The sequence below is a fragment of the Wickerhamiella sorbophila genome, assembly GCF_002251995.1.
Source record: "Wickerhamiella sorbophila strain DS02 chromosome Unknown contig1, whole genome shotgun sequence".
In the NCBI taxonomy this organism is placed as follows: Eukaryota; Fungi; Ascomycota; class Dipodascomycetes; order Dipodascales; family Trichomonascaceae; genus Wickerhamiella; species Wickerhamiella sorbophila.
Genome location: NW_020193984.1, coordinates 2,035,967 through 2,062,686, shown reverse-complemented (window position 1 = coordinate 2,062,686; position 26,720 = coordinate 2,035,967). Strand labels below are relative to the sequence as shown.

The window sequence follows — 26,720 nt, the reverse complement described above, 5'->3', positions numbered from 1 at the left end:
ACTGCAGATATGAGTGAGTACAATGTTAACGGTGAGCCAGGCGTAACCAATGATGATGAGTTGTTGATGAACATGGGATACGAGCCAGAGCTCGCCCGTGAATTCTCCCCTCTACAGATCTTTGGTGTAAGTTTTTCGATCATGTCTCTAGTTCCATCCATCGCATCCGTCTTGAGCTATTCTTTGCTTGCAGGCGGTATCGGTATGACATGGGGTTGGTTTATCCCGGTTTTTTTTATTTTTTGCATTGGTCTGAATCTCAGTGAATTCGCTTCGGCCATGCCCACTGCCGGTGGTCTTTACTGGTGGACTCATAAGTTTGCTCCCAAGAAAATCGCCGCACCCATGTCTTTCCTGTGCGGATACACTAATACTCTCGGTCTCATTGCCAGTTTGGGAAGTATCAACTATGGTTTCGCTAACCAGCTTTTAGCCTGCGCCCAGATGGGTGTTGATGGCTACTCACCGACAGACAGCCACCGTTACGGTGTGTTCGCTGCCGCCATTGTAACACAGGCTGTTGTCTCTCTTCTGCCCAGTCGCTACTTGAGTCAGATCCAGACTTTCACTATTGTTTTGAACATGGCCGTCATTTTCATCCTTGTCATCGCTTTGCCAATTGGTGTAAAGAATCAGGGCAGATCCTTGAATAGTGGATCATTTGTCTTTGGCAACACTACCAATGGCACTGATTGGCCCTTTGGCTGGAGTTTCTTCCTCTCATGGCTAGCAGCGATCTGGTGCGTCAGCTCTCATGATTCTTGTATCCATATGTCAGAGGAAGCCTCTAATGCCCCTGTTGCTGTTCCCTTTGGTATCCTTTTGTCGATTGGCCTCTGCTGGGTCTTGGGTTTCTTGGTGATGGCCATTCTTGCTGCAGTCATCAACCCTGATTTCCAGGCTGTCTTGAATACACCCACCGGAAATCCTTTGGCACAAATTATCCAGGATGCACTCGGAAGTCGCTGGGCCATTGGCCTCATGGCCGTCTTCACTGTGATTCAATGGTGCATGGGTCTCAGTTCCGTCATGTCTGCCTCTCGTCAGACCTGGGCGTTTGCTCGTGACGACTGCTTGCCTTTCTCTGGCTGGACCAAGAAGGTCACCCGTTCTTTGCCTATCAACGCTATTCTGTTCGCCTGCGGGTTTTCTCTGCTTATCGGCCTGCTCATTCTTGTTAATGAAACCGCTGCTAGCGCCATTTTCTCTTTGGCCATCTCCGCCCTCCAGCTCTCCTGGGCCATGCCTATTTTCTTCCGTGTGCTCAATTACGATCCCGATGCTTTTGTCCCGGGACCATTCTTCATGGGTCACACCTTGTCCAAAATTTCTGGATGGATCTCTGTTATCTACTCCCTGTTCTGCATTTGCGCTCTTTCGATGTTCCCAACTGTTGCGGATCCCGATGCAAGTGAGATGAACTACACGGTGGTTATTTCAGTGTTTGTCTGGGCTGGGTCTTTGATCTACTACTACTTCTGGGCTTACAAGTGGTATGATGGTCCTAAACTCAGTGTCAACATGCCTGTCGATGCTGAGGTGCTTAGTGGCATTGAAAAGAACGGCGAGAATGGCGGCCACTTGGTGCACCTGGTGTCCAAAGATCCAGATGCCCACCAAAACGGCATTTCGAACGTCAACTCAAGCGTTGACCATGAGTCGGTCGTCTACCGAAACAAGCTTTCCGATGGAGATGACCACTCAGTACTCTCTTTCACTTAAATATTTAACTCATCCTTTCCGTAGATTCTGTAGAACACAGTTGTTCTTATAAATATATGTATTTTCAAAACTAATTGAGCATCAGGATTTCTTTCAAGCTTTTCTCGTCTGTAGTTGCTTGACGTTTCATAGCAATAAATCGGCTGCGAGTAGCTCGAATGCCTGAAGGCGTTGGAGATTTAGATTCTGATTTCTCCGGCGGGCTCTTGCTCTTGCTCTTGCTCTTGTCCTTTTTGTCCTTTTTGCCCTTCTTATCCTTTTTGTTTTTCTTTTCCTTCTCGTCGTCCTCTTTCAGCTTCTTCGACTTTTCTTTCTTTGCCTTTTTCGACTTCTTGACTTCCTCGTCAACATCCTCAGGCGCAGCCCGCTTGGTAGAGGGTGTGGTCTCTTCGACGGTTGTCAACATCATCTTTTCAACAGTACCCTCAAGAACTCCACCATACACAAAGTTTAGAAACACACCGCTCATCTTCATTTGCTCATTCAACTGACGGTTGACCTTTTCTTCTTCGCCATTGAGTTTGCCGAGAATGCGCTGAAAAACATCAAGACCTGTAGGCATATCGTCTTTGATTGGCCGACCAAGACCAGTGTTGTCTGCCTTTACTTTGACTTTAATATGTTGAGTATCACCTTTGATGGACTTGCCCAAGCCTTGTCCGGGCTTCCAGCCCATATTGAGCATGTGCTGATGGCCGAATCTCTCAGTATCATTCGACCATATGGTGTTTCGAGGATCGAAACTAATTTTTTCTTTCTTCGACGACCCCGCAAGACTTAATCCCATATTGGTGTGCGGAAATGGAAAAAAAAAAAACCCTCGTGAAAAAAAATATGATGTAATCAGAATCTCTGCATGATTGGGACGATGCGTTCTGGCTCTGATAAGTGGAGGTTTTCCTGTTTACGTGTATATAAAACCAATTTATCTGGCCTTCTTGTGCTTTTGAAATTATCTATATAAGTTAAACAATGTTGCCCTACTGGAAATAGCGCTGGATTACTGCTTGATCGTTAGGAGCTAAGGAATTGAACAATTCCATCGGTTCATTTTGTTGCAGCTGGCTTAAAAGGTTTTTGGTGGCTTGAACGACGCGGTCAGCGCGTTTGCCGGTAAGAACACCAGCAACCAGGGCCTGCGAGATGGCAAAGAACACTTTGGGAACTTGCTGCATCACCGCAGGATGCTTCTGGCCAATGAGATCCGCCAAGAAAAGGTATGCAAATGGAGCGGCATCGCCATCCTCCACAATGGGCAGGGTCTTGATCCATTCAGTGATAACCATATCGCGCTGATTGCCCAGAAGATCTCCGTGGACCCTCAAGATTTTGGCGATAGCCCCGATGGCACTCTCTGTAGCATCAAGGTTTTCCTCACTGCGGGACTCTGGTGCATTCACCAAGCTGAACAGCTGCTCCAGGCTGCCCACACTTAACTGTGCAAAATGATCACCCCCAAACTGAGCTGCAACGCCGAGGCCGTAAACAGCGGCTTGTCGGATGCGGGCGTTCGAGTGCACAAGCGATTCGACCATGGGAACACGGATAGCTTCAATGTACTTGTCGGCGACAGGGCTAGTATACTCAATGATGTCATTGACAACAAACAGAGCCCACTCCCGTAGATCGTCATTTGAGGACCCCAAGAAAGCCAGAACCTGTGGCATTATGCGATCAAGCTGTGGCAATGCATCAGCTTTATATGTTTTCACGATGGCATGAATAATTTTGTTAATAGAGTCGATCAACTCTTCATCAGCCTGCTCGGCATCTTCCTCCTCCGGATCTTCAATGAACTCGTCGTTATCGGCAGCATCACGAGCAGACAAGCGTTCTTGAAGTTCAGTCAGCGATACAATAATTGCGTCCATCAAAGCTTCGATAGCCTGGGCGGGAAGCCCGTCGGGACCAATGAGAAGGATACAGTGGTAAATTGCAGTGAACATCTCACTGACAATGGCTGGTGCCTCGTCATTCTCTATAAGGCGAAGCATTTTTTCGAGACAAGGGAGCCACGTCTGTAGCACCTGAGGAGCGTTTTTAGCTGCCTGCTCGCTGCCAGTAGTTCTGCTCGCTGCGTGCTGAGCAGAGGTAACGAGATGCGGGATGAGATGGCAGGTGGAATATCGTACATCATCATGATAGAAGAACGAAAGACTAGGCAACGCGATGTCGTTCAAGATTTCAGGAACGTAAGGGTAGAAATCGGCACCCAACTCATTTGCGTAAACCGAAAGTAAGGCAATCGCGTTCGCCTTGTCGTCGAAAGGAGCAGTGTGAATGCCAACGAGCTGCCCAGAAGCCTGAATGACCTCCCAGCCACCGTTTCCATCGATCAATGCAGCTTGGTCCTCGTCGAGGAAATGGCAGTCAGCTTGAGTCTTGGCAATTGCGAGTAGGGGAGGCATCACACCAGCAAGGTAGGGGAGAAACGACGTACCCATAATGCGACAGAGACGACCCCAAGCCTGAACCAAGTACGACTGGCATGGATCATCATCAAGAGCCTGCTGTTGGATAGCGGCAAAAAGCTGCACGGTCTCATGGAAATTGGGTTCGAACTTTTCTTTGCCCACGGCAACCGCCAAAAGGGTTGAGCACTCGATTGCTTTCGCCTTGAGCAAGCGGTATTCATTGCCGGTATCCGCCTTCATAATGCTAAAAATAAGAGGCATCAAAGTGTCATAATACTTGGAGAATTTCTGTTCGGCGGCATCTGCAACCACGCCGATAGTTGTCAACACCTGCTCCTGAACATAACGCTTGGGCCCTTGCAACAGCTGAAGCAGCCTTGACAGCATGTCGTCCAGGTATCCGTCCATAACTTCCTTCGAGGCATGCTCACAGAAGTTGACAATCGCAGCAGCTGCATGAGCTTGGACCCGAAAAGTAGACTCGTTGCTAAGTTTGCTAATTAAAGCAGGAAGGATACGGTCACCGTACTTCTTCTGGATTTCAGGTGCAAAATCAGTTGAAAGCTGACCTATAGCATTACAAGCCGCCCACTGCACGCGGCTATGAGGATCTGCAAGTAGCGGCAAGATCAAGTCGAGGAGCTTGCCGCATTCTGTGATCATGACTTCACGGCAGCCCTCGGCAACATTCGAGATTGCCATTAGAGCACCGTGGCGTTGTCTCCACTCGGGGGAGTTCAACATTTTAGGTAGCCAGTAGAACAACGGAGGCACCATTGCCTCACCGCCGATCTTGAGGGCCATACGATCCAACGACGATTTGGCGGCGAGGTGGACATCCTCTTCATCTGCCTGAGGATCATCCTCATTGTTCCATTCCGACGCGTCGTCATCGTCTTCGCCGACTTCCACGAGCATTGATAAACACTGGAGAATGAGCTTCTCGATGTATGTAGGCTCAGCTTTGCACATATTTGGCGCCTCATCTGCGAACGAGACAACGAACTCAAAAGCAGACAAACGGGTCGACTGGTCCATTTCTTTATCGGCGGCGACAGCTAGTGAGAACTCGATGACTTCCTTGAACACCGGAATGAACATTTTGGGGGCCAGCTGGACCAGCTCGATGAGGGACTCCAAAACGGCGGTTAGCTCCTCGGTTTTGTACTGGAGTCTCAGCGGTTCCATGACGCGAAGCAAACTGGGTAGCATAGGCTTGAAAATTGTCCAGGTGGAGCGGGGCAGAAGTTGGAAGAAGGCTGAAAACGCGGTCACGGCGCTGATTCGCACGTTATCACTGGTATCGTCGAAACCGGCATGCAAGACTTTTGATGCTTCCGGCAAAACCTCCGCATTACTCTCGAGGATTTCGGGAGAAGCAGCGAATACACGGAAGGCGCACTGGCGGATTTCAGGATTGGGGGTTCTCGAGGCATCGAACAGCGCAGGCAAAAGCTCATTCCAGGCCTCCGTGGCCTCACCCTGGCGGCGCGCAAACTCTGCGACCGCGTCCGCGATTTTGTGTCGAACCTGGACCTGCTGGTCGGGCGAAAGCATAGCCTGAAGAAGCAACTGGCGGATTTGAGCGCGGGCAACCGGCGAGATTACATCGAATAGGCGATCAAGAGTCTTAGCTTCCGGAGCTAGTTTAATGCCGTATCGACGAAGAAGAACAGCAGCAAATGCACGACTAGACTCTGGGCCAGCTGCAGCTAGCTGTGCAAGGTTCAACAGAAGTGCGCTTTGACGTTCAGTTTCACCGTACACCCATTCAGACATTAGCAGCTGCTCGGCCCCTGAGCGCAGCTCATTATTGGGAGATTGTAAATTTTGCAGAAGTTGACCCAGGTCAGCTTGTGGCGGCACAGAACTCATTCTCTGGGTAGCGCTGTTGGGATTGGGTTCCTCCTACTTGGCTTTGTGTAGTGGTCAGTATTTTTTTTTTCAGGAGGAGATTACACCACCGTGGTTACATAATAAAATTCCTCTAGGAGCAGCGTATGAATCAGCCAGTGTGTCTATATAATTAGCGGCCGGACGAGGAGCATAGGCCGGAAGCTAATTGGGAAAATCTGAGACCAAGTTGCGGGGGTTGAGTGCGTGTGCGTCCTAACGTCCTATCGATACCAAAATCATCTTAATCATCAGTTCCACCAGAATGCACTTGACCACATTGCAGGAGGAGCTGCAGCAGTTCGACGACTACAAAGATCTGCTGGCCAGCTACCAGCAGATCTCCGACAACAGCGTGTCGTTCACTACCCTAGAGGGTGACCACCATACGACGACTCTTACCAAAGACGGCTGGCTTGTCGATCCCGAGCAAGCAACGCCTGGGCAACCGCAGCAGCATTACGAAACCGTCGAAGCGCTTCTCATGGCCCAATCTGATCAGTTCAGGGCGAGATGGAGCGATCTGCTGGCAGCAAAGCTGTGGGAGTATGCCGAGAAGAAATGAAATACAGAGTAATAAAAAGTAGTTGTATGGAATTATCAGTAGGCTTTTGAAGTGTGCAGGAATGAGAGCCCGTGCACGCCTGAGCTGCGAGGTGGAAAAGAGTCTATAGACAGACGGAGCTGCAGAATGAACAAATTGAAGAACCCACGTAGGAAATGTGTATATATAGAAGGGGGGGTTCCCTCCTTATTTTTGCTCCTGTTCGACAAACTGTAGATCGCCCTTCCAGCTGTCCTCCTGTTGCTCAGGAGTGGCTTGACGGGTGGACTGCTTGCCGGCGGACATGAAGACGGTTGCCAGCAACATGATCACAGTCAGACCCTGTGCATAGACACGGGCCTGCACGATCTTTTGAGCCTTGGTCATGTACTTGTCGCGGTTGACAATGACGTATGATCCAACCATACTGGCAGCCCAGCCTCCAGCGACCAGCTTGTACTTGTTAGTCTTGCACCAGCCAAGGAAGGTATCGTCCTGTTGGCCCTCAGCCTTGAGAGCGGTCTTCTCGGAGGCCTCAGAGTAGTTCTTGGCCATTTCGAAGTCACGCGAAGCGACCTCCATGTTGGTGACGCCAAACAGCAGTACAGGGGCGGCAAGCGTCAGCGTGCGAACGAATCCAGCAGTGATAAACGTCTTTTTACGCAGCCAGAACTGCCACATGCCGGCAGAAACCATGCCACCAAGGGCACCGCCGCGCAGGCCGGCCATGAGAATGTGGCTCTTGTAGTCGTCAATTTCTTTAGCGTTGAAAAGCTTCATGTTTCAATTGGGTCTCGGGTTGAGATGTGCAGTGTATGGTGGAGCCCGCTGGTTTATATGTATTATGTGTCAGCCGACCAATCCCGAACCCTTTTCTTTCCCGGCAGCCCCAGTACATGGTTCGTGCGCGTTTTTGTGGGGCGTTTCAGAGCGCTCAAGTCCAAAACGAATAGTACAGGACTCTATAACACAACTATCACGCCACTTTTGATTAGCTTCAAGACAGCGTTTTTGTAGTCGGCCACCGGCTCTCGGGCGTTCGGCGTCGGGATCTTTCGTGCATAACCCTAGCCAGGTCTGTCATCACCCATCTCGCTTGTTTAGCGTAAGTTTTTTTTTGGGCAGTGTACTTTGGGCCCAAATCGGGCAATGATCGCAGGGCCAATTGGAATCACTGCTAGGTTTGATGTGCACACAACCTAACGTGGTCAACGCAACCCGAGTATCTTTCTAGGCGTCCCCACCCCACAGCGAGCTCTCGATCGATTGCGCCACACTTGCTGCAGCGCCACTTTTGCCGCACCGCAGCAAAAAATTCATTTTCAACGAAAAGCCCCCAAACCAGTGACGCAGGCGGCATTACCCTTACCCATAGCCACAGTTCCTCTCGCATCCCAGAGCTTGTCTGAAATATTTTTCTAGTGGCGTAGGAGTGTGGCAAAAATCTGCAGCTGCAAGGGGCATTGCTCAGTCACCTACGAGGGGAGTTCCAATACGGCGTGCGAGCTACCAAGTTCGGGCTTTTCGGTCGGGTCTTTAGCGAAGACGGCTCAATCGCACCCTCCAGTGCCAGGGCGATCAATTGCTCCAGCAGATTCTGGCATGGCTGCCCTTGACCTAACATCAGTGCCAAGATCCCCGTCACTGAAGGGGCGGCCATCGAGGTTCCACTCATTACAGACTCGCCGTCCTCAACATTGGATGTGCTATGCACCTGAACACCGCTAGCAAACAGGTCCACACACTCGCCATAGTTGCTGAAACTCGCAATTGCCCCTGTGCCGTCGTCAATTGCTCCTACTGTTATAGCCTTTTTAGACGAGCCTGGTGACGTAATACAAGCTGGCCGGTTCGCATTACCAGCCGCCACAACCACAGGCAGCCCTATGCCTACAGCTGCGTCAACCGCAGCATTTAGCACGCTGCTGTACCCAGTGCCAAAAGAGAGATTCGCTATACCTTTGCGCGACTCTTTGTTCTGCACGAATTGATCGGTTGCATAGTTAATGCCTGCTATAACATCAGATAGTAAGCCACTTCCGTCGGGTCCGAGTACCTTGATGGAAATTAAGCTCACGTTCTTAGCCACCCCAAATGTCCGAGATCCAATTATGCCGGCAACGTGGGTTCCATGCCCATTTACATCTTTTGCATCGGCCTCAGGCACGAGGTCTATTCCCTCTCGAGCTCTACCTTCAAACTCTGGATGCTCCGTGTCAATGCCTGAATCAATCACATACACGTCAACCTCACTTAATCCTGCTACGTCATAAGGGTAGTTTAGATGTTCTGAGGCAGTATCAAACAGAGAGGGGAGCATAGTTTCGCTGCCAAGGAGTGCCAAATGGCGGGGTGCATGTTCCTGCAACATGGCCGCCTGGATATCCTCATCTTGAGACACGATAGCTACCCGCACATCATGAAGAATTTCCCGCAGCTGATCGGTCTCAAATAGCCCGCTGAACCCTTGGAACGTCGAGATCGAGAAGTTGTGACTTATAAACGGGGTCAAGTGCGCATGGTCTCTAAGGAATGATTTAACATTATCGAACGGTTTCAACTGGACCAGGACTTTCGTTGCAGCCTCCACTGGCGTTGAAACCAATAAAATATTTATAAATAAGGTTGCGCGCATCTCAAAACTTAGTTGTTGTATGTTACCAAGCCAACACTTCGTTGTCGTCCCGGGCGACTTTTTCGTCTACAATGCCTGAAGCAATAGAGGCCGGAGAGTTACTACCATTGTAAACTGGCTTGACAAACTTTGTTCCGTATTTTGAAACATCAAAAAATGCCGACGCTTGTTTTTCTTCCACCTTTTCCACCTCTTCAGGCTCTTCTTCCTCTTCGGACGTGCTGTCGTCATAAACGTCCTCGGCTTTCTGGTATACCTTGTTGCCTCGGATATCGATGCTGATAAGTTTTCGGCCCTGCCCCCGCCGGGACTTTCTGACCTCTTCAGACCTGCGCTGACGTCGCTGCTGCTCCTTGAGCTGCCGGGCCTGCTCGAGCGGCGACGCCCACATGTTGGTGCCCATGTCTGGTGTGTCAAAGTCTGCAGCATGATCGATAATCTTGGTGCGCACTGCACTACTGTTCTGATAACTCAAGAGTCGGGCCAGGTTTGAATTGGCCTTTGAAAAGTTCTCTTTGATGGAGTCATTGCTCGATGGATCAATATTAGCACTTTTCAAAGCACGTTTCCCCATGGTTGAGATGATCGTATTGCGTTCTTCCTGCAGCACCCCAAATACTTCGGCAAGGGTAACATTATCGATCAGACTCTCGCTACAGCCAAAACACTTTCCAAGGCCTTCCTTTCCGCAAACAATCCGGCCACAGTTCAAACAATTCGGTGCCATTTCACAAAGCCCATGTCTGGATCCCATACAATTACATGGTCTTCTTGTCGGGTCGTCGAGCTCTAGCTTTTTGATTGCCGCATCAAGATCCTTGATTGAGTCGATTTTCATTTGGGTAGTGAACTCCTTGTCGGATTTGGATGCGGGGGTGGACTTTTCAGAAACAATTTGCTTGTGAATCGAGCTTCCAGGTTGAATTATCGGTCGGGCATAGGGCTGACTCGGATTTGCTGGTTTTCGCGTGGAAGAGCCAGGTGAAGACGTTTTTAATAGAGCCGGACTGAGTCTTTTTGGCTGTGGTTTCTTGGCTGGTTCCTGTCTGGTTTGCGAGAGGGGCTTGGGCCTGTTTCGGGACCGAATGTATCTGGTAATAGCGGCCTTGTCATCTATGATTTCTTCCAAAAACTCGCTGGCCACATCATCTGGCTTTTCTTCAGCCAGCTTGACGATCTCAACAGCCGTGCCATTATCATAGCCGTCATTTTCAAGCACTTTCACCAACTGCTGTGACATTCAGGATTTAGTAATCTGGAGCTTGGAAACAGACTTAGCGTTATGACTGGTGCGGATAATAATGCGCTACTAGAGGAAATAGCGCAGCTTGCTGGAGCAATAAACAGACACAAAAGCAAAAATCATGGATTCAAACCATCGAGTTATGGTAGTAGCTACGTTGCGCAGGACTCATATCGCGGGCGAGGCCGTGGACGGGGCCGTGGTGGCAATCGAGGCGGATTTCGGTCTCGGGGAGGTAGATATCGGGGCAATTTCTCGCAAAGAAACCCCTATAACTATGATGCCTCTGCTTCCCGACTATCTCTTCCCAAGATAGACAGTTTCTGCTCAATATACACTAGAACGGGTAAGGAAGGATACATATAGGAACAGGCGATTATACTAACCTTCAGGAACATGCTCCCAGGGACAAGCGTGCCGGTATATACACGATGCTTCGAGAGTGGCCCTCTGCCGTGCGAGTCTCCATGGGGAATGTCGCAATCCGACCTGTACATTAAGCCACGAGCCAAACGAACATAATGCACCGCTGTGCACCCATTTTGCCCAGGGCCGCTGCACAAGAGACGATTGTAAATATACCCACATGGTGAATCTCACGAGGGATGCGCCGACATGCCGGGCTTTTGCTCTAGAAGGATGGTGCGACGCCGGTGCCAAATGTACCAAATGTCATATCTATCACTGTCCGGATTTTGAAGAGTCGGGAGGCAAATGCCCGCGGCCCCAGTGCCCGCTAAAGCATGTTTTACGACTCAAAAAACCCGCACAGCCTTCTGAGCCCAAGGCTCAAGAAGAAAAAGTCAGTGTCAGTTCTCTTCTCCAAAGCCTGACCAGAGAAGATGGCGAGGACGAAGATGGCACTGATACATATGAAAGCTCCTCTAGCGATGAAGATATCGAACATAGTTCGTCAACTGCCCCTGAGAACAGTTTGGCAGTGAATGACGATTTTGTCAGTCTGTAGCATATTTATTAAAACAACATTAACAAAAAAAAACTCTAAATATTAAATGTATCATCGTGCACCTCCGGACAGGTCATATCTTTCAACCTGCCACGAGCCGAGGACACAACGGGTTGATCTACGAGGCTGGAACGGAAGAGATCCCGTAGGTGCCAGGATCCCCTCAACTTTCTACACTAGCCCTCTCGGATGAGAGACGCAAGATAGTAGATGCCCCGAAGTTATACAAATAGAATTAGTATAACCTACTGATGAGGAAAAAAAAATTATTTTCCGGCTTATATACTTCATGATTGCTTAGTAACACATGGGGGCAGCTGCAGGTAGTTAAACTCACAACGGCTAATTTGTTTGAAAAGCGCGTCAATTCCATGAATCGCGCGTTCACACCGCTGAAACCGTTGCAGAGAAATGGAGTTTTAGCGAATAGCATGCCAGATGTCCAAACAAAGAAGGCTACTTTCCAGGCAATGTGGCGGAAAAAGTCTGGCAAAAAGAACAAAACCTGGGAGGGCGATGCAATTGCTACATTGAGCGGGGGAAACCTGGTTGTAAAGTCCGGAAATAAACAACTTTTGCGTGTCAGCTGTGCAAATGCCTCCGAGGGAGATTTATTTGCCGGCGGAGTGTATGAATGCGAGCTTGGATCTATGCTTGATGTGGAAATCAAATCGTCTCCAGTGGTGGAGGAACCGCTGATTCCTCGGAAAAAGATTGCCCTGACCCGTCAAAAGAGCGTGTCCTTGAATGATCTGCTTTCGGCTCCACTGCCAAAGGTTGGATCAGCTGCTCCCGCCGTTCCCAAAAACCCGGTTTCGAAGCCGTCAACAAACGTTGCAGCTCGACCTGTGGTAAAAAAACCTGTTGCTATGACGAATATTTCATCTGGTGAACTTGAAATTGATACTGAGCTTCTAGAGCATCTTCGACCCCATCAGGTTGAGGCCGTCCAGTTTCTGTACAAGTGTGTCATTGGCAAAGCTCATAGTTATGGAAATGGAGCATTGCTGGCAGATGAAATGGGGCTTGGTAAAACACTTACGTCTATTGCTCTGATATTCAGTTTACTCAAAAGTGGCCTGATCAAGAACTGTCTTGTCGTATGCCCTGTTACACTGCTACGGAACTGGAAAGCTGAATTCAAAAAGTGGCTCGGGGAAACAAGAATTGGTGTTTTTGTTGCCTCGCCCGAGGCTGATGTCTCCAACTTTTTCAAAACTCATTTCAAAACTTACCAGGTGTTGATCGCCGGGTACGAGCGAATGATTAAAATTGCAGACGAGCTAGCTGGAGGAATGCAATTGTTCGATTTAGTGATCTGCGATGAAGGTCATCGTTTAAAGGGTCTCAAAACTAAAGCTGCTCAGTCTATTACAAGTGTGTCGGGAGATAAGCGCGTGATTTTAACTGGAACCCCTGTACAAAACAATCTTTCCGAGTTTTATGCTTTGGCAGATTATTTGAATCCGGGTATTTTTGGCTCCATGGCCAAATTTGTGAAAAAGTTCAGTGATCCCATTGCTCTGTCGCGAAGTCCCGAGGCGTCTGAAAGCAGTGTTCAAAATGGTCAAGAGGCTACCGAGGAGCTGATCGAAATTGTGAGTAGCTTTGTGCTTCGACGTGATTTCAGGATCCTGGAAAAATATATTCAAGTTCCAAAGACCGAGCTGGTGGTTTTTTGCAAGCCGGTTCCGAACCAAATTCACTCCTACAAAAATATCATCGCATCCAACGTGATCTCAAACTGCTTGGACACAAGCAATCAAGGAGAGCTTCTAAAAGCTATTTCGCTTTTGCGCAAGGCGGCAACTTCGACATTTCTTGTGCCCGAGGAATGGCGACTTGGCCGTACTTTAACGACCAGCGAAAGCGGAGGCAAGCTCCAAGTTTTGGCTAGCCTCATGAAAGAACTGTCGTCAAAAACTGACGAAAAAATAGTGATTGTGTCGGGCTTTACATCAACTCTTGACCTCGTGCAAACAATGTGTGCGAACTTGGAGCTACAGTGGCTACGGTTAGATGGCTCGACCCCTCAGGACCAGCGACAAAACCTAGTCGATTTGTTCAATAAGACAAACCACAAGCGTTCGTTTGCATTCATGCTCTCGGCACGCAGTGGTGGAGCTGGCCTCAACCTTATTGGTGCTTCTCGCCTGGTCCTTTTGGATTCGGACTGGAATCCAGCAATTGATTTGCAAGCCATGGCTAGAATATTCAGAGACGGCCAAACCCGCCATGTTCATATATACCGATTCTTGACCACAGGCACAATAGATGAGAAAATCTTCCAGAGACAGCTCACCAAACAGGGCCTTTCCGATACGGTCTTAGATTTGGAGCCGACCCCAGACAAGTTTTCCAAGGACCAACTTCGTGATCTTTTCAGTTTAAGAACCCCTCAACTCTGCTGTACCGTGGAGGAAGGGCCCCATGAGCATTTGGAGGTAGTGCAAGCCACTGACGGAGGTTTGCTAGAAAGCGCTGCCGCCAACATTTCCTGTGTATTAAAAGTCAAGCAGTAGAATGCACATTACTTATTTATATAAGGTCTATTTTTTAGCAAAGCGGGCGAGACGTGCCTCAGCGGCCCGCGCACGACGTTCTCGCTCGATATACTGTTTTTCCTGTTCTGACAATCCGTTTGTTCCGAGATTGTCACCGCCAACGTAACGCCCAGATCCATGCTTGGCAATGAGGCGCTCTAGTCTTTGTTTTTTTTTCTGTTCCTCTTCTTTTTGCAGCTTCTTTTCAAGCTTTTCCTTGATCTGCAGTTTTTCGGCCGTGTCGCAAGCCAAAATGTCCTCTTTGGACATCGCGGGGCCAATCTTGGTGGCACTCCAGTCCCACTTGTCATCACCGAGATCGTGACGGGCTATCTGTAGGGCATCTTTGGTTTTTTTGCTGTTTCCTGCTATGTCCCAAATTGTCTTTCCACCAGTTGCTTTGATTGTCGGATCGGCCCCCCACTCGAGCAGGCCCGTGACGACGCGGTACTTGTCTAGGGCCGTGGCTAGTAGCAATGCTGTGGGGTAAGGCTTGTACTTGGAGGCCGGTTGGAGTGTAAAATCGAGGCTGCCTTTGGACTCAAGCTCTTGTTTCAAAGGACCCAAGCGAGACTTTTTGATATGCTCGACAATCACCTTGGTCGCTTCAACTTCTGGGTCAACAACCGGCTTTGCAGATTCTGGCTTAGACTCTTTCACAGTTACCTTGGTTGCCGGCTCTGGCGTGGGCGTCAATTCCACTTGAGGTTGATCAACAACCTGAGCTTTTGTTATTTGCAGCCAAACTCTGCGGGTCTCATCGTAAGTTGGCCGTTTGGTGACGAACGGAATCGAAGCAACACGCACATCTTTTGCAGGAATGGGTGCTTTCGGGTATCCCATGATCAAGGCCTTGTTTCTGCTACCTGATGCACGGATATAGATCTTTTGACAGTCTTTGAGTTCGGGGGCCCAAGACTCGAGAAGCTGTTGGACCTCCTGTTTGAGCGCAAGCTCGCCTTGACGGCGCATATTTGACCCAGCAGATTTGGCTTTGCCTTTCGCATTATCGCTTGCACCTTGGGCGCCACCCTGCTTCCGGCGAGTCGTGTACCTATGGAACGACTTGGAGGCAAGGACATTAATATTGGCAAACGGGTTTGAAATATTCGTCTTATGTTTGCCACGCACGTGTGAGAAAATAGCCCCGGCAAAGTGACCTGCACCTACCAGCAGAACCGCACTTTTGCCGTCTGGCTTCAGCTGGGTCAGGCTATCCACAGGTCTGTCTATAATCATGTCCTTGTCCAAGACTGATTTGTAGACGGACAGCACCTTTCCTGGCGGGATCAAGCTGCTGGTGAAATAAACAAAGGAGGATCCGCTAATGTGCGCCAAATTGACCATTTTCCAGTGATCGAAATCCTCGTACTCTTCCTTGTACTGTGTCATGTGGCTCGCAGATGGCGTAAAGCCCTCCTCGTCCGAGCTGTCCGACGAGTCGGAAAACTCATTGTCGTCAGATTCGCTCTCCGAGCTCGAATCGTAAGCCGAAACTGTCCGGAACGGGCTCAGTGTCGATACCAAGCTTGCCGGAAGATCGAAAATATACAAGCTCTTCTGGGTCAGCGACATGGGTACAATGACTAACGTAGAGGGGTTTTATATTAGTGTCAGATGCAGTCACCGTTGGTGATTGCAGTTTAGCCGTTGTTGACGGCAGCTAAGTACAAGGAGCTAAGGATATAAGAGGTGAACAAAAATAATAGATAGGCATAAATTCAGAATATTCAGACCTTGAAATTTTGGGGCAGGTCCGAGTCGATCTGAATATCCATCTGTCGTCGGGGAGCAGCATGGCTGTTGACGGTTTCTTCTCGGGTAACCGGCACAGTTTGATCGTTCGCAGCCAGATCCCTCTCATGCCGCTTTGCCGCCACATCGTCGGCAGAGATCAATGTGCTCTCTGCCTGTGGCGACTTGGGAGTGTCTTTAGCGGTCGCCTTGGGACTCGGCTGTTTCTTCGAGGCCGCAGGCTTGCCCTTGTGCTCGGGGGTTTCTTTTTCCTTCATGCATGAGAACGAAGACCCCATTTCAGAAACTCAATGGGTGAAGAAGTAGTGTTCAAAGATGGTCTGAATAAGGTCTTCCCATTCGTAATCATAGGCGCAATCGTGGGCTTACATCGCGGACTGCATACCAGAAATCTCGGCGTGTTGGCATCGTTTAGAGTGGTGGATGGAGTGTGTAAGTAGATAATCGAGTTCGCAAGGTGCTATTTGGCATCTTCTCATGCAGAATTGAGGATTGAGGCCCTGTTGTGACCGCCCCCCTTCCCCCCCGTTACGGCTCGGTTGCATAACGTGTGTGTCCTGCCGCGGCTATGCACGAGAACGAACGGCATGCCGCCGGTGGCAAACAGCGGATTTTCTTGGCTTCGTTTACTATTCCACCTCAGTTGTTTAGATTCTATTGATTTTCTTCGGCATAAATGCCCGATCAGTTGGCATCTCTCTTGGCATACACCGAGGAGACTGGCCCAACCCTGCTCGTTTCAGACGTAGGCTTTATAATACTAACATGGGGCAGGGCCAAAGCCAACCAACGGCAAGGGGCGATCCGGCACTAAAACTATCGCGGACGGCCAGGCGCTTCTTGACAGAGTTAGATAAACTGAGCCTAGCAAAGCAGCAGATCAATGAGGAAGACGTCCCCCGGTTACTAGGCATAAACGGTTGTGCAGGAGCTGACGTATACCTCAGGGTGGCTCAGTTTTTCGCCTCGTACCCCATTGGCTTGTCGAAAAGGCTCGACATTTCTCAGAATGTTCCTACGGTCATTGCATTTTTCAATAGGAATATTTTGACGCCTCTGGGTATCTCGGATCAAGACTATATTCGCCTTTTGTTTTTGTCAATTGCCGCCACTGCCAATAAGGAGGAGACTGCTCCGTCGCTAGAGCTGGTTTCCTCGCTGGATATTGAAAAGTACTATATTGCATACCAGGATCTGCTGGATCTGTGGTCATTGTTGGTGTCTGTTTACGATAAAGCGCCTGCTGCCAAGTTTGACATCGATGTCACCACAAAAGACAAGCGGGTGGCTGAGCGGTTGCTCAAAAGTGTAAAGGCGCCCGTTATTTCTTTTGACTCATTCCACAGGCTCATGAATTTGTACCCCGCTATTCTGAGCTCTCTGTCAATCATCTTTGACCAACTCCTCTACCCCGACAGGCAGGAGGAGCCTGCACCTAGCATTCCAGATATTCCACGGGATTATCTTTGTGAGCTGTTTTTAGCTCTCGGGACCAATACACACACCATGATCAGTCTTTACAATGGCCGCGAACACGGGTTCTCTATGCAGGCCCTGCAGTCAAAGGTATCCGACTGGCGAACCCCAACGCTGCTGCTCGTGTCGGGTCATATATTGGACACTGCTTCTCCGTTGCTGGATATAGTGGCTCCAAGGGTTCCTGGTGTCAAGGCCCGCAAAGTTAAGCGTGTGGCTTTCGCTGTTTACATTCATGGCAATTGGCGGCAGGTGGGTAACTTTGGCGACAATGAAACCAAGATTATCCAACTCTCACCTGAATTTGATATTTATAAAGCTGTGGGCCCATCGGATCACGCGTATTTTTCTTCCAAGCGAGGCCTGAGTTTCGGCGCTCCGCTGCCTAAAAACGATGAGCCAGGGAAACCGATCAAGATCGGCAACCTGTCCCTGTTTTTAGACAGTTCGTTCGAGTTTGGTGTGTTTAGAAATCTCGGCCCTGGCGGTGCGTTTGTTTCTTGTTCCGGTGACAATGAAGAATACGAAGACCGGTTTGAAATCAACCGCATCGAACTGTGGGGAATCGGCGATAAAGAAGAACTGGAAGAGCAATACCGCAAAATGGATCTTCAAGCAAAGTTCCTCCAACAACAAAGACGCCGTAACGATCCCGAAGACAGGGCAATATTGGAGATGGCCGGTTTGGTGGGGCAATATCCACAGTAGATTAAATTAGTATTTATTACTTTCGTGTTTTTCCTTTACTCTTAGAGTTGGCAATGAGCTTTTTCTTGTCCTTCTTTTTCATTTTGACTGCTCGCTTCTGCTTGCGTTCCTCTTTGATCTGTTTCTTGCGTTCCTTGTTCGCATCACGATCGACAAACTTGCGCTCAGCTGCAGGTCTATGCTCCCAGTTCTCGTCCCACACGTCGGTGATTTCATCCTCCTCCTCTTCTTCGTCTTCGTCTTCTTCGGAGTCGGAATCGTACTCTGAGTCACTCTCTGACTCGTCCTCTGATTCAAGGGCATCTGGATCCTGCTTGGAGTCGTTTTGTAACAAGTCTTTATAAATAAGATCACCGCTCTCACCTTGCTGAACCCTTTCCACGTCACGGTCAATATCAAAAACTTCATTAAGTGTCTTGGGAATATAAATCGACCGGAACACCGCATCGTCGGCCAGCTCCTGCTCCGTCAGAGACTCTTCTGGCTGTTCGCGAAGCTGTTCAATGAGCGAGTCAACGGTTTCCAAGTCCGTGCCTTTGAGTTGAGGGGTTGTGATGAATTTGAAGAGACGCCTTTCCGAAAATGGCTTCACGTTCTGTCGCTGGAAGTAATCGTTGACATTTTTGATATCCATACGCAAAAATTCAAGCGAAGAAGGATGATCGTGCTCAACAGACTGCGATACGTCAATGATCCACAGCTTTTCTTGATGATACAAAATATTGTACTCTGAAAGATCTGCATGGACAAGTCTGCACTGCTGATACATGATTCGCATGTACGCCAGCACCTGGAAATACAAATACTCGTAGCGTTCGGGCTCAATCGACGCATCCTTGAGTTTCGGAGAAGGCCAGCCCTCGTCGTCACCCAAAAACTCCATGACTAGAACATGCATACTGAGATGCAAAGGCTTGGGCACAGGAATGCCGCTCTTCCAGATACGCTTCAAGTTTCTGGTTTCCTTTTCTGCCCATAGCTTGACCATTTTGCGAGGATTGTGTCTAGAATAACCAAATCGGAAGCGGAACTCGCCCGTAACGTACCGATCCCTGTCTTTAAACACCAAGATCGATGTCTTGTAAACCTTGACGGCTCGTTGGAGTCCGTCATCTGTGGTGGCACGATAGACATTCGCCTCTTTTCCGGTCGACAAGCAGCCTCTGAAGCTGTCAAAGACTCCGCGATTGATCATTCTGAACAGGATCATTCGGGTCCTGGGATCCAGCACTTGTTCGGTGGTTGCCCGGTTGGCGCGGTCGTTGGTGGCGCCAGAGGCATTTTTGGCCGACCTCGTTCCCTTTTTAAAAAAGTCCTCGTCCCGCAAGGACATTTTGTCCATAATTCGGTTCAACTCGTCCCCCATTGATAAGAGAGAAAAAAAAATTATCTGATTTCTCCGTCAGCAACATCCTGAAGACGTAAGCGCGGAAGTCGATTTTCACCGATCCAAGCGCCATTTTCTCAGCATGTTTTCGATTATACCGAAAAGCTTTTTCCTATTTATGCCGCTCCAGGCCGGCGCCGAGATGATTGCAGGGTTTGGAGTGTTCAACAAGGCCAGTTCTATTTACGGGCTAGGTGCGCTGTTCACTGGCCATGAGCTCACTGTGATGGAGTGGATTTTGAATGTTTTGGGACTGGCCGTACTACCTATGTTTATTTGGGGCTATTTTGCTATCAGAAAGCAGCGGCCCTTGCTTTGTCTGGGCTATGCATATTTTTATATTATCGACACCCTCGTCTCGCTGGGATTTACGGTGTTTTTCATTGTGCACTGGTTTGTTACCGGTGCCAAACAGGCCGATGCCGTGAATCAGGGGACTGCTGCGTCCAACTCCACAATGTCGGCTATCGTCAACGCAACGTCCGCTGCCGTCAAGCATGTTGCAACTAGGACAAGCACCAAGTTGCAGCAAACCCACGCACCCATCATGCCTCTCTTGATGCGAGCAACCAGCGACCCCGACAAGCTGAAGAAGAGTGCAACCGTCGGCGAAGAACTCGCCGTCACCATCGTCTTCACAACACTGGTGCTGCTCGTTCGCTTTTATTTCATGATGGTCATCATTGGCTATACCCGGAACGTAGTGCGGCGGGCGAACCTACGCCCTCATAACGGCGAACCACAGCATTCACGCCGAGCCAAGCTACAGTTCATTCTTTTGAAACCCTTTGAAAAGTTCTGGACGGGGATTTCCTCTACAAACTACCGCGCTCCAGAAGCCCAGCATCTACAAAGCAAAGACTTTGACGAGAACCAGCTTTAGCCCCCAGTATATATATTCTATTGCAATAAAATGAACCTCAACGATTATCCTACAAAAGGCTACATGTACAATATAATAAAAGAAGCAGGCCGCAAAAGACCGATTGGGCCCGGGACATGATAGCCACAGGACAAGGTAGGAAAAAAAGAAAGGAGATATTTTCTCAAAACGTCCCAGACGCTGAGTGGAAATTGGGGTAAAATGGGGGTCATTGAAATTAATAGGCGGGCTTCGATCTTCTGATGGCGAGACCCCGAACCGCATAGGCAAAGACGGCGTAGCTGATCAGAAGGGCGCTGATTCCAACAGACACATTCAATGTAAACATGGAGTCAATACCGCGGTAGATCATGGCCTCTACAGTCTCACGATTGGAGCTCATGAAAATCAAGCCTCCGCAAACCAGGCAGAAGGAGACGAGGATCTCGGTGAACGGCTTCTGAGGTTGAGAATCCTCAGGAATCGGACGCAGGTAAAGCATCAGGTATGTACAAAGACGAATCACCGCGGCCAGACTAAGAAGACTGCCCCATTGGATGTGGATCTCAGTGGATAACGGAGTCTCCTGCTCATGTCGTGACATGAGTGCACCCGTCCAAAACACTGTAAACGCAGGCATAGGGTTGAAAGAGTAATAAGACCGCTTTCCAAGCTCGACGCCGAAACCAGCAGCAATGCTCTTGCGAACAAACTCAGACTCCATAACCAAGCCGGAAAGGCCGCCGCCAATGAACATGAAGGCGATGGAGGCATGCTGAATGTCTTTATGCGACCAAACACCATCCTCGTTACCGAGATGCTCCAAGAAAACGTTGGTAATGCCATAGATAAAAATACACAGAGACTGGATATACTCCATGGTTGGCTCGCTGGGCCAGAACTTGAATCGTCCTAAAAATGAGGTGCGCTGGGGCACCGGCTCGGGAACGACTCGAGATTTGGCAGGATAGATGTCCTCATCGCGGCGGTTCCATGCCATGCCATGCGCTGACAGGAACCCGCAGTAGCGGGCCAACTCGACGAAACCCAAAAGGAAGAATACAAAGCCCTTGATCAAATGGGCAAGAAGACCAAAAATCATATGACCTTTGCCCATACATTCACCGGTAACCAGGCCAACAAACAGGTAGGCGAATCCGAGGAAGAATATTGGAATGTTCAAGGCGGCGAAAATGACCGACGCAAGCTTGCCGAAGGATGAAGCAATGCGGTGAACAACCGAATTGCGGGCCATTTTGGAGACAAGAGGTGACGTGCGGCTTCGCTGGGGCGCGAAAGCCTCAGGATCCTCCAATACCAAGTCATCGTCGAATCCGTCGTCGCTGACCTGGTGCCCAGAGTCGCTCGAAGGCCTCTGCATGTTGGCGAGCATATAGTCGGCACCCTCTACGGGGCCCATAGCGCCCAAATAGCGGGCTACTGACTTGACAGCAAGAGCTGTCCAATGAGTAATAACAAGCAAAAGCATCAAAAAGGTGAATCCGCCATAGATGCTTCCAGGGTAAAGGGCGGGCGCAGTTGCGGAATACATGGCCAAAAAGAAGAAAGATCCAACCGCCATCAGGCTTGTAAGCGTTTGCAACGGTAAATAAAGCCATGAGCATGTACTGTCCATGGACAATAAGATCGCCATCGGCGTGAGGAGACCGAATGCAACAAAAGCAAGGATTGCATGTGAGTACAATGCAACCTTGCTTCCTTGGTCACTGTTGAAGAAATTGGTCGTGTTGTACTTCTCCCAGTATGCTCTCTGCTGGGGCTCCAAATCTGGGTTGTTGAGGATTAAGCGACCATGGTGGTGGCTCGAGTGGATGGATGCCGGTGAGGCGGTCATGGAGGGCATAGCAGCATCCATACCGGCGGCAGGAACCGCAGGAGCTGCGTCATGCTCCATATCCATATCCTCATGGCCTAGGACTAGTGAACCTTTGAGTAGCCAAAGAGCAGCAATGAAGTGTGTGACTTTCATTGCTAGTGCCGGGTGTGTGAGATGAAAAAGTTGGGAGATTGTTTTAACATGCAGGATCACCTGGATTACTTATATGCGGCCTGTACGGTTGGAGAACCAAGTTCTCAAAAGGTTCGATGACGTGAGTCACTCGCATACAGGCTGCTTGTGGCCCATGATCATGTTTTCCGGGATTATTTTCCTGTTTGGGTGGGCGGTTGGTAGGATAGTGGAGAATATTTTGAACAAATCTATTTAGTCGTATATTTGAAAACCCTGGGTAAGATTTTCGAGCCGCCAAGATGCCGTAAACTGCTTCAAAAATCTCATCTAAAGACTGAGCAGACAGACGAAGTGCTACTGGTTTGCTAAGTAAGCCGACCGTCTGTAAAAGAGGCACAAGCCCTAGCGGGAACTAATCTGAGCCTATACGGTAGTTTGCGGTTGCAGTATGACCAGTTTTTCATCCTGTCCTGAAATAAAGCTCGAAAGCGTGGCGTTTGCTTGATATACGAGCGCTCTTGCGCCACTGGGCGCCACCACGCCACTCCTGGTTTAGGTAGTGCATGTACAGCATGCAGTGTTTTGCATGGGTTGGCAGAGCAATCAACCAATGCGTGAGCCACCCAATACAAAAGAAGCGACGGTGCCGAGCACGAGCCAAGACATGGACCCAGTGCTTTCTGCAGTCGAGAGCGTATAATATTCGTATTCAGCTGGTCCTAGATTATGAATAGATCGCAAAACAATACCCTCGATAAGGGAGCAACACAATTCTCGATCCTATGGTGGGTCGGCAAAAAAACGTCCATCTATCCGCCTGCAAGGTAACCGCAGCAAACAACGCTGATGAGTCTGGATTGCAGCTGGTTTGCACTTTACTTTTTTTGGATTATTTATATGTAATTAGAACGGCAGCCTTTAATTCGGCTATCTGCTTGCAAACTCGAGCTTTATTGGCACTCATTATATGCCACCTCCTGTCAATTTTCCTGGGCGGGCTAGAGCAATTGACTCAAATCGACGCAGAGGGTGGGCATTTCGAATTAGGGGTAAGGGCACAAAAAAGGGCGCTGAGGATGCTAAAAATACGCCTGGATCAAACCACTAGTGAGCAAGGAAGTCGTGGCTGATGTTCACCATTGAAAACACCACCTTACTTATGCGGCTTTTGCGTATCTTGAGACTGTTCTCCAGAGAAATTGTGCTCTCGTACCGTTCACGACCGTCGGTCCCCTTGGTGACATGTGCTAAGTAATGTGTGGGGTTGATCTCGCTGCAGTCCGATGCCTTCAATATGTCGGATGGGATTTCCTCGCTGCATCGTGCCATATGACGCTTAAGACTGTCACTACGAGAATATTCCTTACCGCACGATGGACACTGGAAAAAGTCTCCTGAATGCTGGCTACGCATGTGACGGTTCAGTTCTCCTTGAGTTGGAAATCCAACAAATGACCACGGGCATGTCTTGTGTACACAGAACAGCTCAGAGCCCCTGTAGCAATTGGAGTTTTTATCAAAGTGCAATGCAAGCTCAGCCACACTGCAAAACGTTGTGGTGCACTGCTTGTTCCGGCAGTGCAGGCCGCCTCTGATGACCTGCATGCTCTGCTTCCATACCCGCGGATGTAGAACCATGCGGGCAATGAACCCGCGCTCCTTGTCGGTAAATGTTGGGATGGTTGTTTCCTCTACCTCCATAACTGGTGGCTCCGGGTTCTCCGGCTCTTTCAGTTCGCGAATTGGCGGCAGCGCTAGGTCGGGCACATCGATAACCATCCCGCCAACAGACCGATCGTCATTAACCCCAATCATGATTATTTGACTTCTGGGAGTTTCTTGACAAACGATCCGCTCAAACTCTAATGTCTTGATTCCAGTAACTGCCTTGAGCTGAGCTACGCTGGAGTCTAGTTCTGAACTCAATGTCTCGGCAAATTCGGGTAGTTCAGGCTCTGCGTCTTCCTCTATAGTTTGTTCCTCCTCCTGAGGCTCTTCAATGGCCGGTTCCTCGTTTTCTTTCCCACCTTTCAGCTGCAGTCGACGGAGAGCTCTTCGATGACGCTCTTTCCCCCTAAGAAGCCTTTCCACCTCCTCCTGCTTTCTATTCTCCGCCATCATCTTCTTCAGCTTCTTGAATCTCGCTTTATATTTAATCAAAGCCAAATTTTGCTTGGCATTACGGGTGGAATTAGGAACTTTAATACCGATCGCTTGGCCAAGCATCACATTGTCAATAGGATACGTAACCTCGCTGAACGCCCCATTGTAAAAGTCGAGCTTTATTATCGGTAAGGGCTCATACAATGGAAAGTTCTCGGCTCCACTTATCTCGCTGACATTATATGATCCTTCATGCAAAGAAATTGACGAGGATGCAGGTAGTCCAGAATAAGGATCGGAGTCGCAGGGCTCAATAGAAGTGTCTCTTGATGTCTCAGTGTCATATTCGATAGAACACTCTGGTGCCGCCTTGATTGGACTTTTGAGCTCTTCATGATACTGTGTACCTTGAAGCGTACTGCCATCAAGTTGATCCATGTAAGGAGCATGTGCGCCAATCGGCCCAGAATAAACGTGTTGTGCATGATCGCTCGGACCCACAGGATCCCGCTCGAATTTCACAACCACTGGGGTGGGGGGGAACGTTGCAATCATTGGAGATAGTTTTATACCTGCCATCTGGTCTTGTTGGTGGTGCCGCTTGGGGGAGTAGCTAGAGTTCATCGCACCAGACACGTTCGCTATATACTCCATGGGTGGGAAGTCGTAACCGGTGTTTCCAAAGTCGTTGTAGATACCGTGGGGGAGATAAACATCCTGGAGACGGCTTTCAGTCTCTAGCGCGTAAGAGTTCATCAAGCAGGGAGGACAGTTTTTTGGGGTATTTTGCTCAAAGCCAAGGGCGTTTAATATTAAAGTCCGTGTTCGTCGTCGTGACGTGATTCTGCGTGTAACCCCTGATTACTAGGGTTAGCGAAAAACAGATCAGTGAGTCGAAGAAACTGAATTCGACCGCCCTGAACTTGATATATAACGCAGCATCGTAGTAGGAATAATTTGAACCTTATTGGAGTAGGTTTTGGTGTCTTCCGTGCCTGTTTCTCGTCTTTTATTCGGGATATAGAAGATGTCATCTTAGCTAGTCTGCGTTAGCGGTATGCACGCAGTTCATTCTCAGTTGTGGATTTGTGAACGGATTCGGTCATTAGTGGTTGTAGAAGTCAGAAACTCTATTCACGCTCTTATGGGTATAATTTTCACTTAAAGAGTAGGTTCTGTATTCTCAAACTCGATTCACATCTAGCATCAGTGCCAATGCGCTTCCGACGATTTTCCTGCGACCACAAATCGAGCTTGCAAATGTTGATTCCAAGCATGGGATTATGCATGCTCCTTGAAGCGGGGTCGGGTCTCCGCAATTGTGTTAAGAAAAGATTACTGGTTCTGGTAATTTCCTGTTTGAGCCCAGAAACCGAGCACATTGCCCGCCCCTCTGTTGACCGTCCATGCCTTCACAATAAATTGTGACTAACACCCCTAGGTTTCTGCGATCATCTTCCAACACCCCGTACGGTTTTTTGTCAAGTTGGTCAACACCCGTCCCACGTTTCGGTTGACTGCGTACTCTCTATGTCTTCACCTGGTGTGATTGCCCTCATCGTGGCTATAGCACTAGTTGCACTACTCTATCTCACAGTATACGCGTTCAGTCACGTACCCCGCGCAGCGTTCCCGAGTGAGTTAGAGTATGTTTCGTTCATGCCCGATGGTGGGGCCTCGGAAAAGCACCCCCTCCCTAGGCTTGATGACCAGGCCACTGTGGATTTTTCGGTAGTGGTTCCATGCTACAACGAAAGCGAGCGCATAGAAATTATGCTTGACGAAGCCCTGCCCGAATTGAAGAGCGTTTACGGCGATGGCTGGGAACTAGTCCTGGTCAACGATGCGTCAACCGACGACACGGTCGGAGTTGCCCTGCGTTGGGCTGCCAAAAACCGGCTACTGCAGGATCAGTTCCGGATTATTGAGCTTAAAAATAACCGTGGCAAAGGTGGTGCTGTCATTCATGGCATAAGACACGCTCGTGGAAAAGTCATTTTATTTGCAGACGCCGACGGGGCGTCCAAGTTTTCTGATGCCGCCCTGTTACATCGGGCGTTAGGAGACTCGGAGCGTGCAGTGGCTATTGGCAGTCGTGCGCATCTTGTAAAGTCTGAGGCTGTTGTCAAACGTACGTTCATCCGCAACTTCCTCATGTACGGACTGCACACTCTCCTGTACGTGTTTGGCATCCGCACTATTGGCGACACTCAGTGCGGCTTCAAAATGTTCACCAGGGAAGCCGCAAAGGCAATCTTCCCTTACATGCATACCGAACGCTGGATTTTCGATGTTGAGGTTCTCATTATCGCTATGCGGAAGAAGATTGCTATCAGCGAGGTTGCAATCAATTGGCACGAGGTAGAGGGCTCGAAAATCGATCTGGCCCGCGACAGCGTGTTGATGGCAGTGGATTTGGTGGTTATCAGGTTTGCATATTTATTGGGAATATACTCGGATTCGACGATTAGCCAGCCCAATTTATAGAAGAACGAG

General features: G+C 49.2%; 17 protein-coding genes across 17 annotated transcripts; 7 read left to right on the top strand and 10 right to left on the bottom strand.

Moving 5' to 3' along the window:
• Window positions 1-9: 9 nt before the first annotated feature.
• On the top strand, window positions 10-1,722 carry B9G98_01278 (GABA-specific permease; the record flags this gene model as incomplete). The annotated part of the gene is made up of 1 exon (XM_024807836.1): window positions 10-1,722. One exon carries the CDS (start codon window positions 10-12, stop codon window positions 1,720-1,722), a length of 1,713 nt encoding a protein of 570 aa, XP_024663604.1.
• Window positions 1,723-1,792: 70 nt separating this feature from the next.
• Window positions 1,793-2,509, bottom strand: B9G98_01277 (Protein PXR1; the record flags this gene model as incomplete). Its single annotated transcript, XM_024807835.1, has 1 exon — window positions 1,793-2,509. One exon carries the CDS (start codon window positions 2,507-2,509, stop codon window positions 1,793-1,795), a length of 717 nt encoding a protein of 238 aa, XP_024663603.1.
• Window positions 2,510-2,702: 193 nt separating this feature from the next.
• B9G98_01276 (Importin subunit beta-3) lies at window positions 2,703-6,011 on the bottom strand (the record flags this gene model as incomplete). The annotated part of the gene is made up of 1 exon (XM_024807834.1): window positions 2,703-6,011. One exon carries the CDS (start codon window positions 6,009-6,011, stop codon window positions 2,703-2,705), a length of 3,309 nt encoding a protein of 1,102 aa, XP_024663602.1.
• A 283-nt stretch (window positions 6,012-6,294) lies between these two features.
• B9G98_01275 (hypothetical protein) lies at window positions 6,295-6,594 on the top strand (the record flags this gene model as incomplete). The annotated part of the gene is made up of 1 exon (XM_024807833.1): window positions 6,295-6,594. One exon carries the CDS (start codon window positions 6,295-6,297, stop codon window positions 6,592-6,594), a length of 300 nt encoding a protein of 99 aa, XP_024663601.1.
• A 186-nt stretch (window positions 6,595-6,780) lies between these two features.
• B9G98_01274 (Respiratory supercomplex factor 2, mitochondrial) lies at window positions 6,781-7,353 on the bottom strand (the record flags this gene model as incomplete). The annotated part of the gene is made up of 1 exon (XM_024807832.1): window positions 6,781-7,353. The coding sequence occupies one exon, from the start codon at window positions 7,351-7,353 to the stop codon at window positions 6,781-6,783; it is 573 nt and encodes a 190-aa protein (XP_024663600.1).
• Window positions 7,354-8,044: 691 nt separating this feature from the next.
• Window positions 8,045-9,208, bottom strand: B9G98_01273 (Subtilase-type proteinase RRT12; the record flags this gene model as incomplete). Its single annotated transcript, XM_024807831.1, has 1 exon — window positions 8,045-9,208. The coding sequence occupies one exon, from the start codon at window positions 9,206-9,208 to the stop codon at window positions 8,045-8,047; it is 1,164 nt and encodes a 387-aa protein (XP_024663599.1).
• Window positions 9,209-9,230: 22 nt separating this feature from the next.
• Window positions 9,231-10,448, bottom strand: B9G98_01272 (Uncharacterized protein C1A6.01c; the record flags this gene model as incomplete). Its single annotated transcript, XM_024807830.1, has 1 exon — window positions 9,231-10,448. The coding sequence occupies one exon, from the start codon at window positions 10,446-10,448 to the stop codon at window positions 9,231-9,233; it is 1,218 nt and encodes a 405-aa protein (XP_024663598.1).
• Window positions 10,449-10,490: 42 nt separating this feature from the next.
• B9G98_01271 (hypothetical protein) lies at window positions 10,491-11,418 on the top strand (the record flags this gene model as incomplete). Its single annotated transcript, XM_024807829.1, has 2 exons — window positions 10,491-10,797; window positions 10,844-11,418. 2 exons carry the CDS (start codon window positions 10,491-10,493, stop codon window positions 11,416-11,418), a joined length of 882 nt encoding a protein of 293 aa, XP_024663597.1.
• A 371-nt stretch (window positions 11,419-11,789) lies between these two features.
• B9G98_01270 (DNA repair and recombination protein RDH54) lies at window positions 11,790-13,940 on the top strand (the record flags this gene model as incomplete). Its single annotated transcript, XM_024807828.1, has 1 exon — window positions 11,790-13,940. One exon carries the CDS (start codon window positions 11,790-11,792, stop codon window positions 13,938-13,940), a length of 2,151 nt encoding a protein of 716 aa, XP_024663596.1.
• A 27-nt stretch (window positions 13,941-13,967) lies between these two features.
• On the bottom strand, window positions 13,968-15,536 carry B9G98_01269 (Protein VMS1; the record flags this gene model as incomplete). The annotated part of the gene is made up of 1 exon (XM_024807827.1): window positions 13,968-15,536. One exon carries the CDS (start codon window positions 15,534-15,536, stop codon window positions 13,968-13,970), a length of 1,569 nt encoding a protein of 522 aa, XP_024663595.1.
• Window positions 15,537-15,691: 155 nt separating this feature from the next.
• On the bottom strand, window positions 15,692-15,994 carry B9G98_01268 (hypothetical protein; the record flags this gene model as incomplete). The annotated part of the gene is made up of 1 exon (XM_024807826.1): window positions 15,692-15,994. The coding sequence occupies one exon, from the start codon at window positions 15,992-15,994 to the stop codon at window positions 15,692-15,694; it is 303 nt and encodes a 100-aa protein (XP_024663594.1).
• A 487-nt stretch (window positions 15,995-16,481) lies between these two features.
• B9G98_01267 (Restriction of telomere capping protein 5) lies at window positions 16,482-17,900 on the top strand (the record flags this gene model as incomplete). Its single annotated transcript, XM_024807825.1, has 1 exon — window positions 16,482-17,900. One exon carries the CDS (start codon window positions 16,482-16,484, stop codon window positions 17,898-17,900), a length of 1,419 nt encoding a protein of 472 aa, XP_024663593.1.
• A 16-nt stretch (window positions 17,901-17,916) lies between these two features.
• B9G98_01266 (Serine/threonine-protein kinase rio1) lies at window positions 17,917-19,266 on the bottom strand (the record flags this gene model as incomplete). The annotated part of the gene is made up of 1 exon (XM_024807824.1): window positions 17,917-19,266. One exon carries the CDS (start codon window positions 19,264-19,266, stop codon window positions 17,917-17,919), a length of 1,350 nt encoding a protein of 449 aa, XP_024663592.1.
• A 103-nt stretch (window positions 19,267-19,369) lies between these two features.
• Window positions 19,370-20,170, top strand: B9G98_01265 (Inositol phosphorylceramide synthase regulatory subunit KEI1; the record flags this gene model as incomplete). The annotated part of the gene is made up of 1 exon (XM_024807823.1): window positions 19,370-20,170. The coding sequence occupies one exon, from the start codon at window positions 19,370-19,372 to the stop codon at window positions 20,168-20,170; it is 801 nt and encodes a 266-aa protein (XP_024663591.1).
• Window positions 20,171-20,387: 217 nt separating this feature from the next.
• Window positions 20,388-22,139, bottom strand: B9G98_01264 (hypothetical protein; the record flags this gene model as incomplete). The annotated part of the gene is made up of 1 exon (XM_024807822.1): window positions 20,388-22,139. One exon carries the CDS (start codon window positions 22,137-22,139, stop codon window positions 20,388-20,390), a length of 1,752 nt encoding a protein of 583 aa, XP_024663590.1.
• A 1,086-nt stretch (window positions 22,140-23,225) lies between these two features.
• On the bottom strand, window positions 23,226-24,980 carry B9G98_01263 (hypothetical protein; the record flags this gene model as incomplete). The annotated part of the gene is made up of 1 exon (XM_024807821.1): window positions 23,226-24,980. One exon carries the CDS (start codon window positions 24,978-24,980, stop codon window positions 23,226-23,228), a length of 1,755 nt encoding a protein of 584 aa, XP_024663589.1.
• A 774-nt stretch (window positions 24,981-25,754) lies between these two features.
• On the top strand, window positions 25,755-26,711 carry B9G98_01262 (Dolichyl-phosphate beta-glucosyltransferase; the record flags this gene model as incomplete). Its single annotated transcript, XM_024807820.1, has 1 exon — window positions 25,755-26,711. The coding sequence occupies one exon, from the start codon at window positions 25,755-25,757 to the stop codon at window positions 26,709-26,711; it is 957 nt and encodes a 318-aa protein (XP_024663588.1).
• Between the last annotated feature and the right edge of the window lie 9 nt (window positions 26,712-26,720).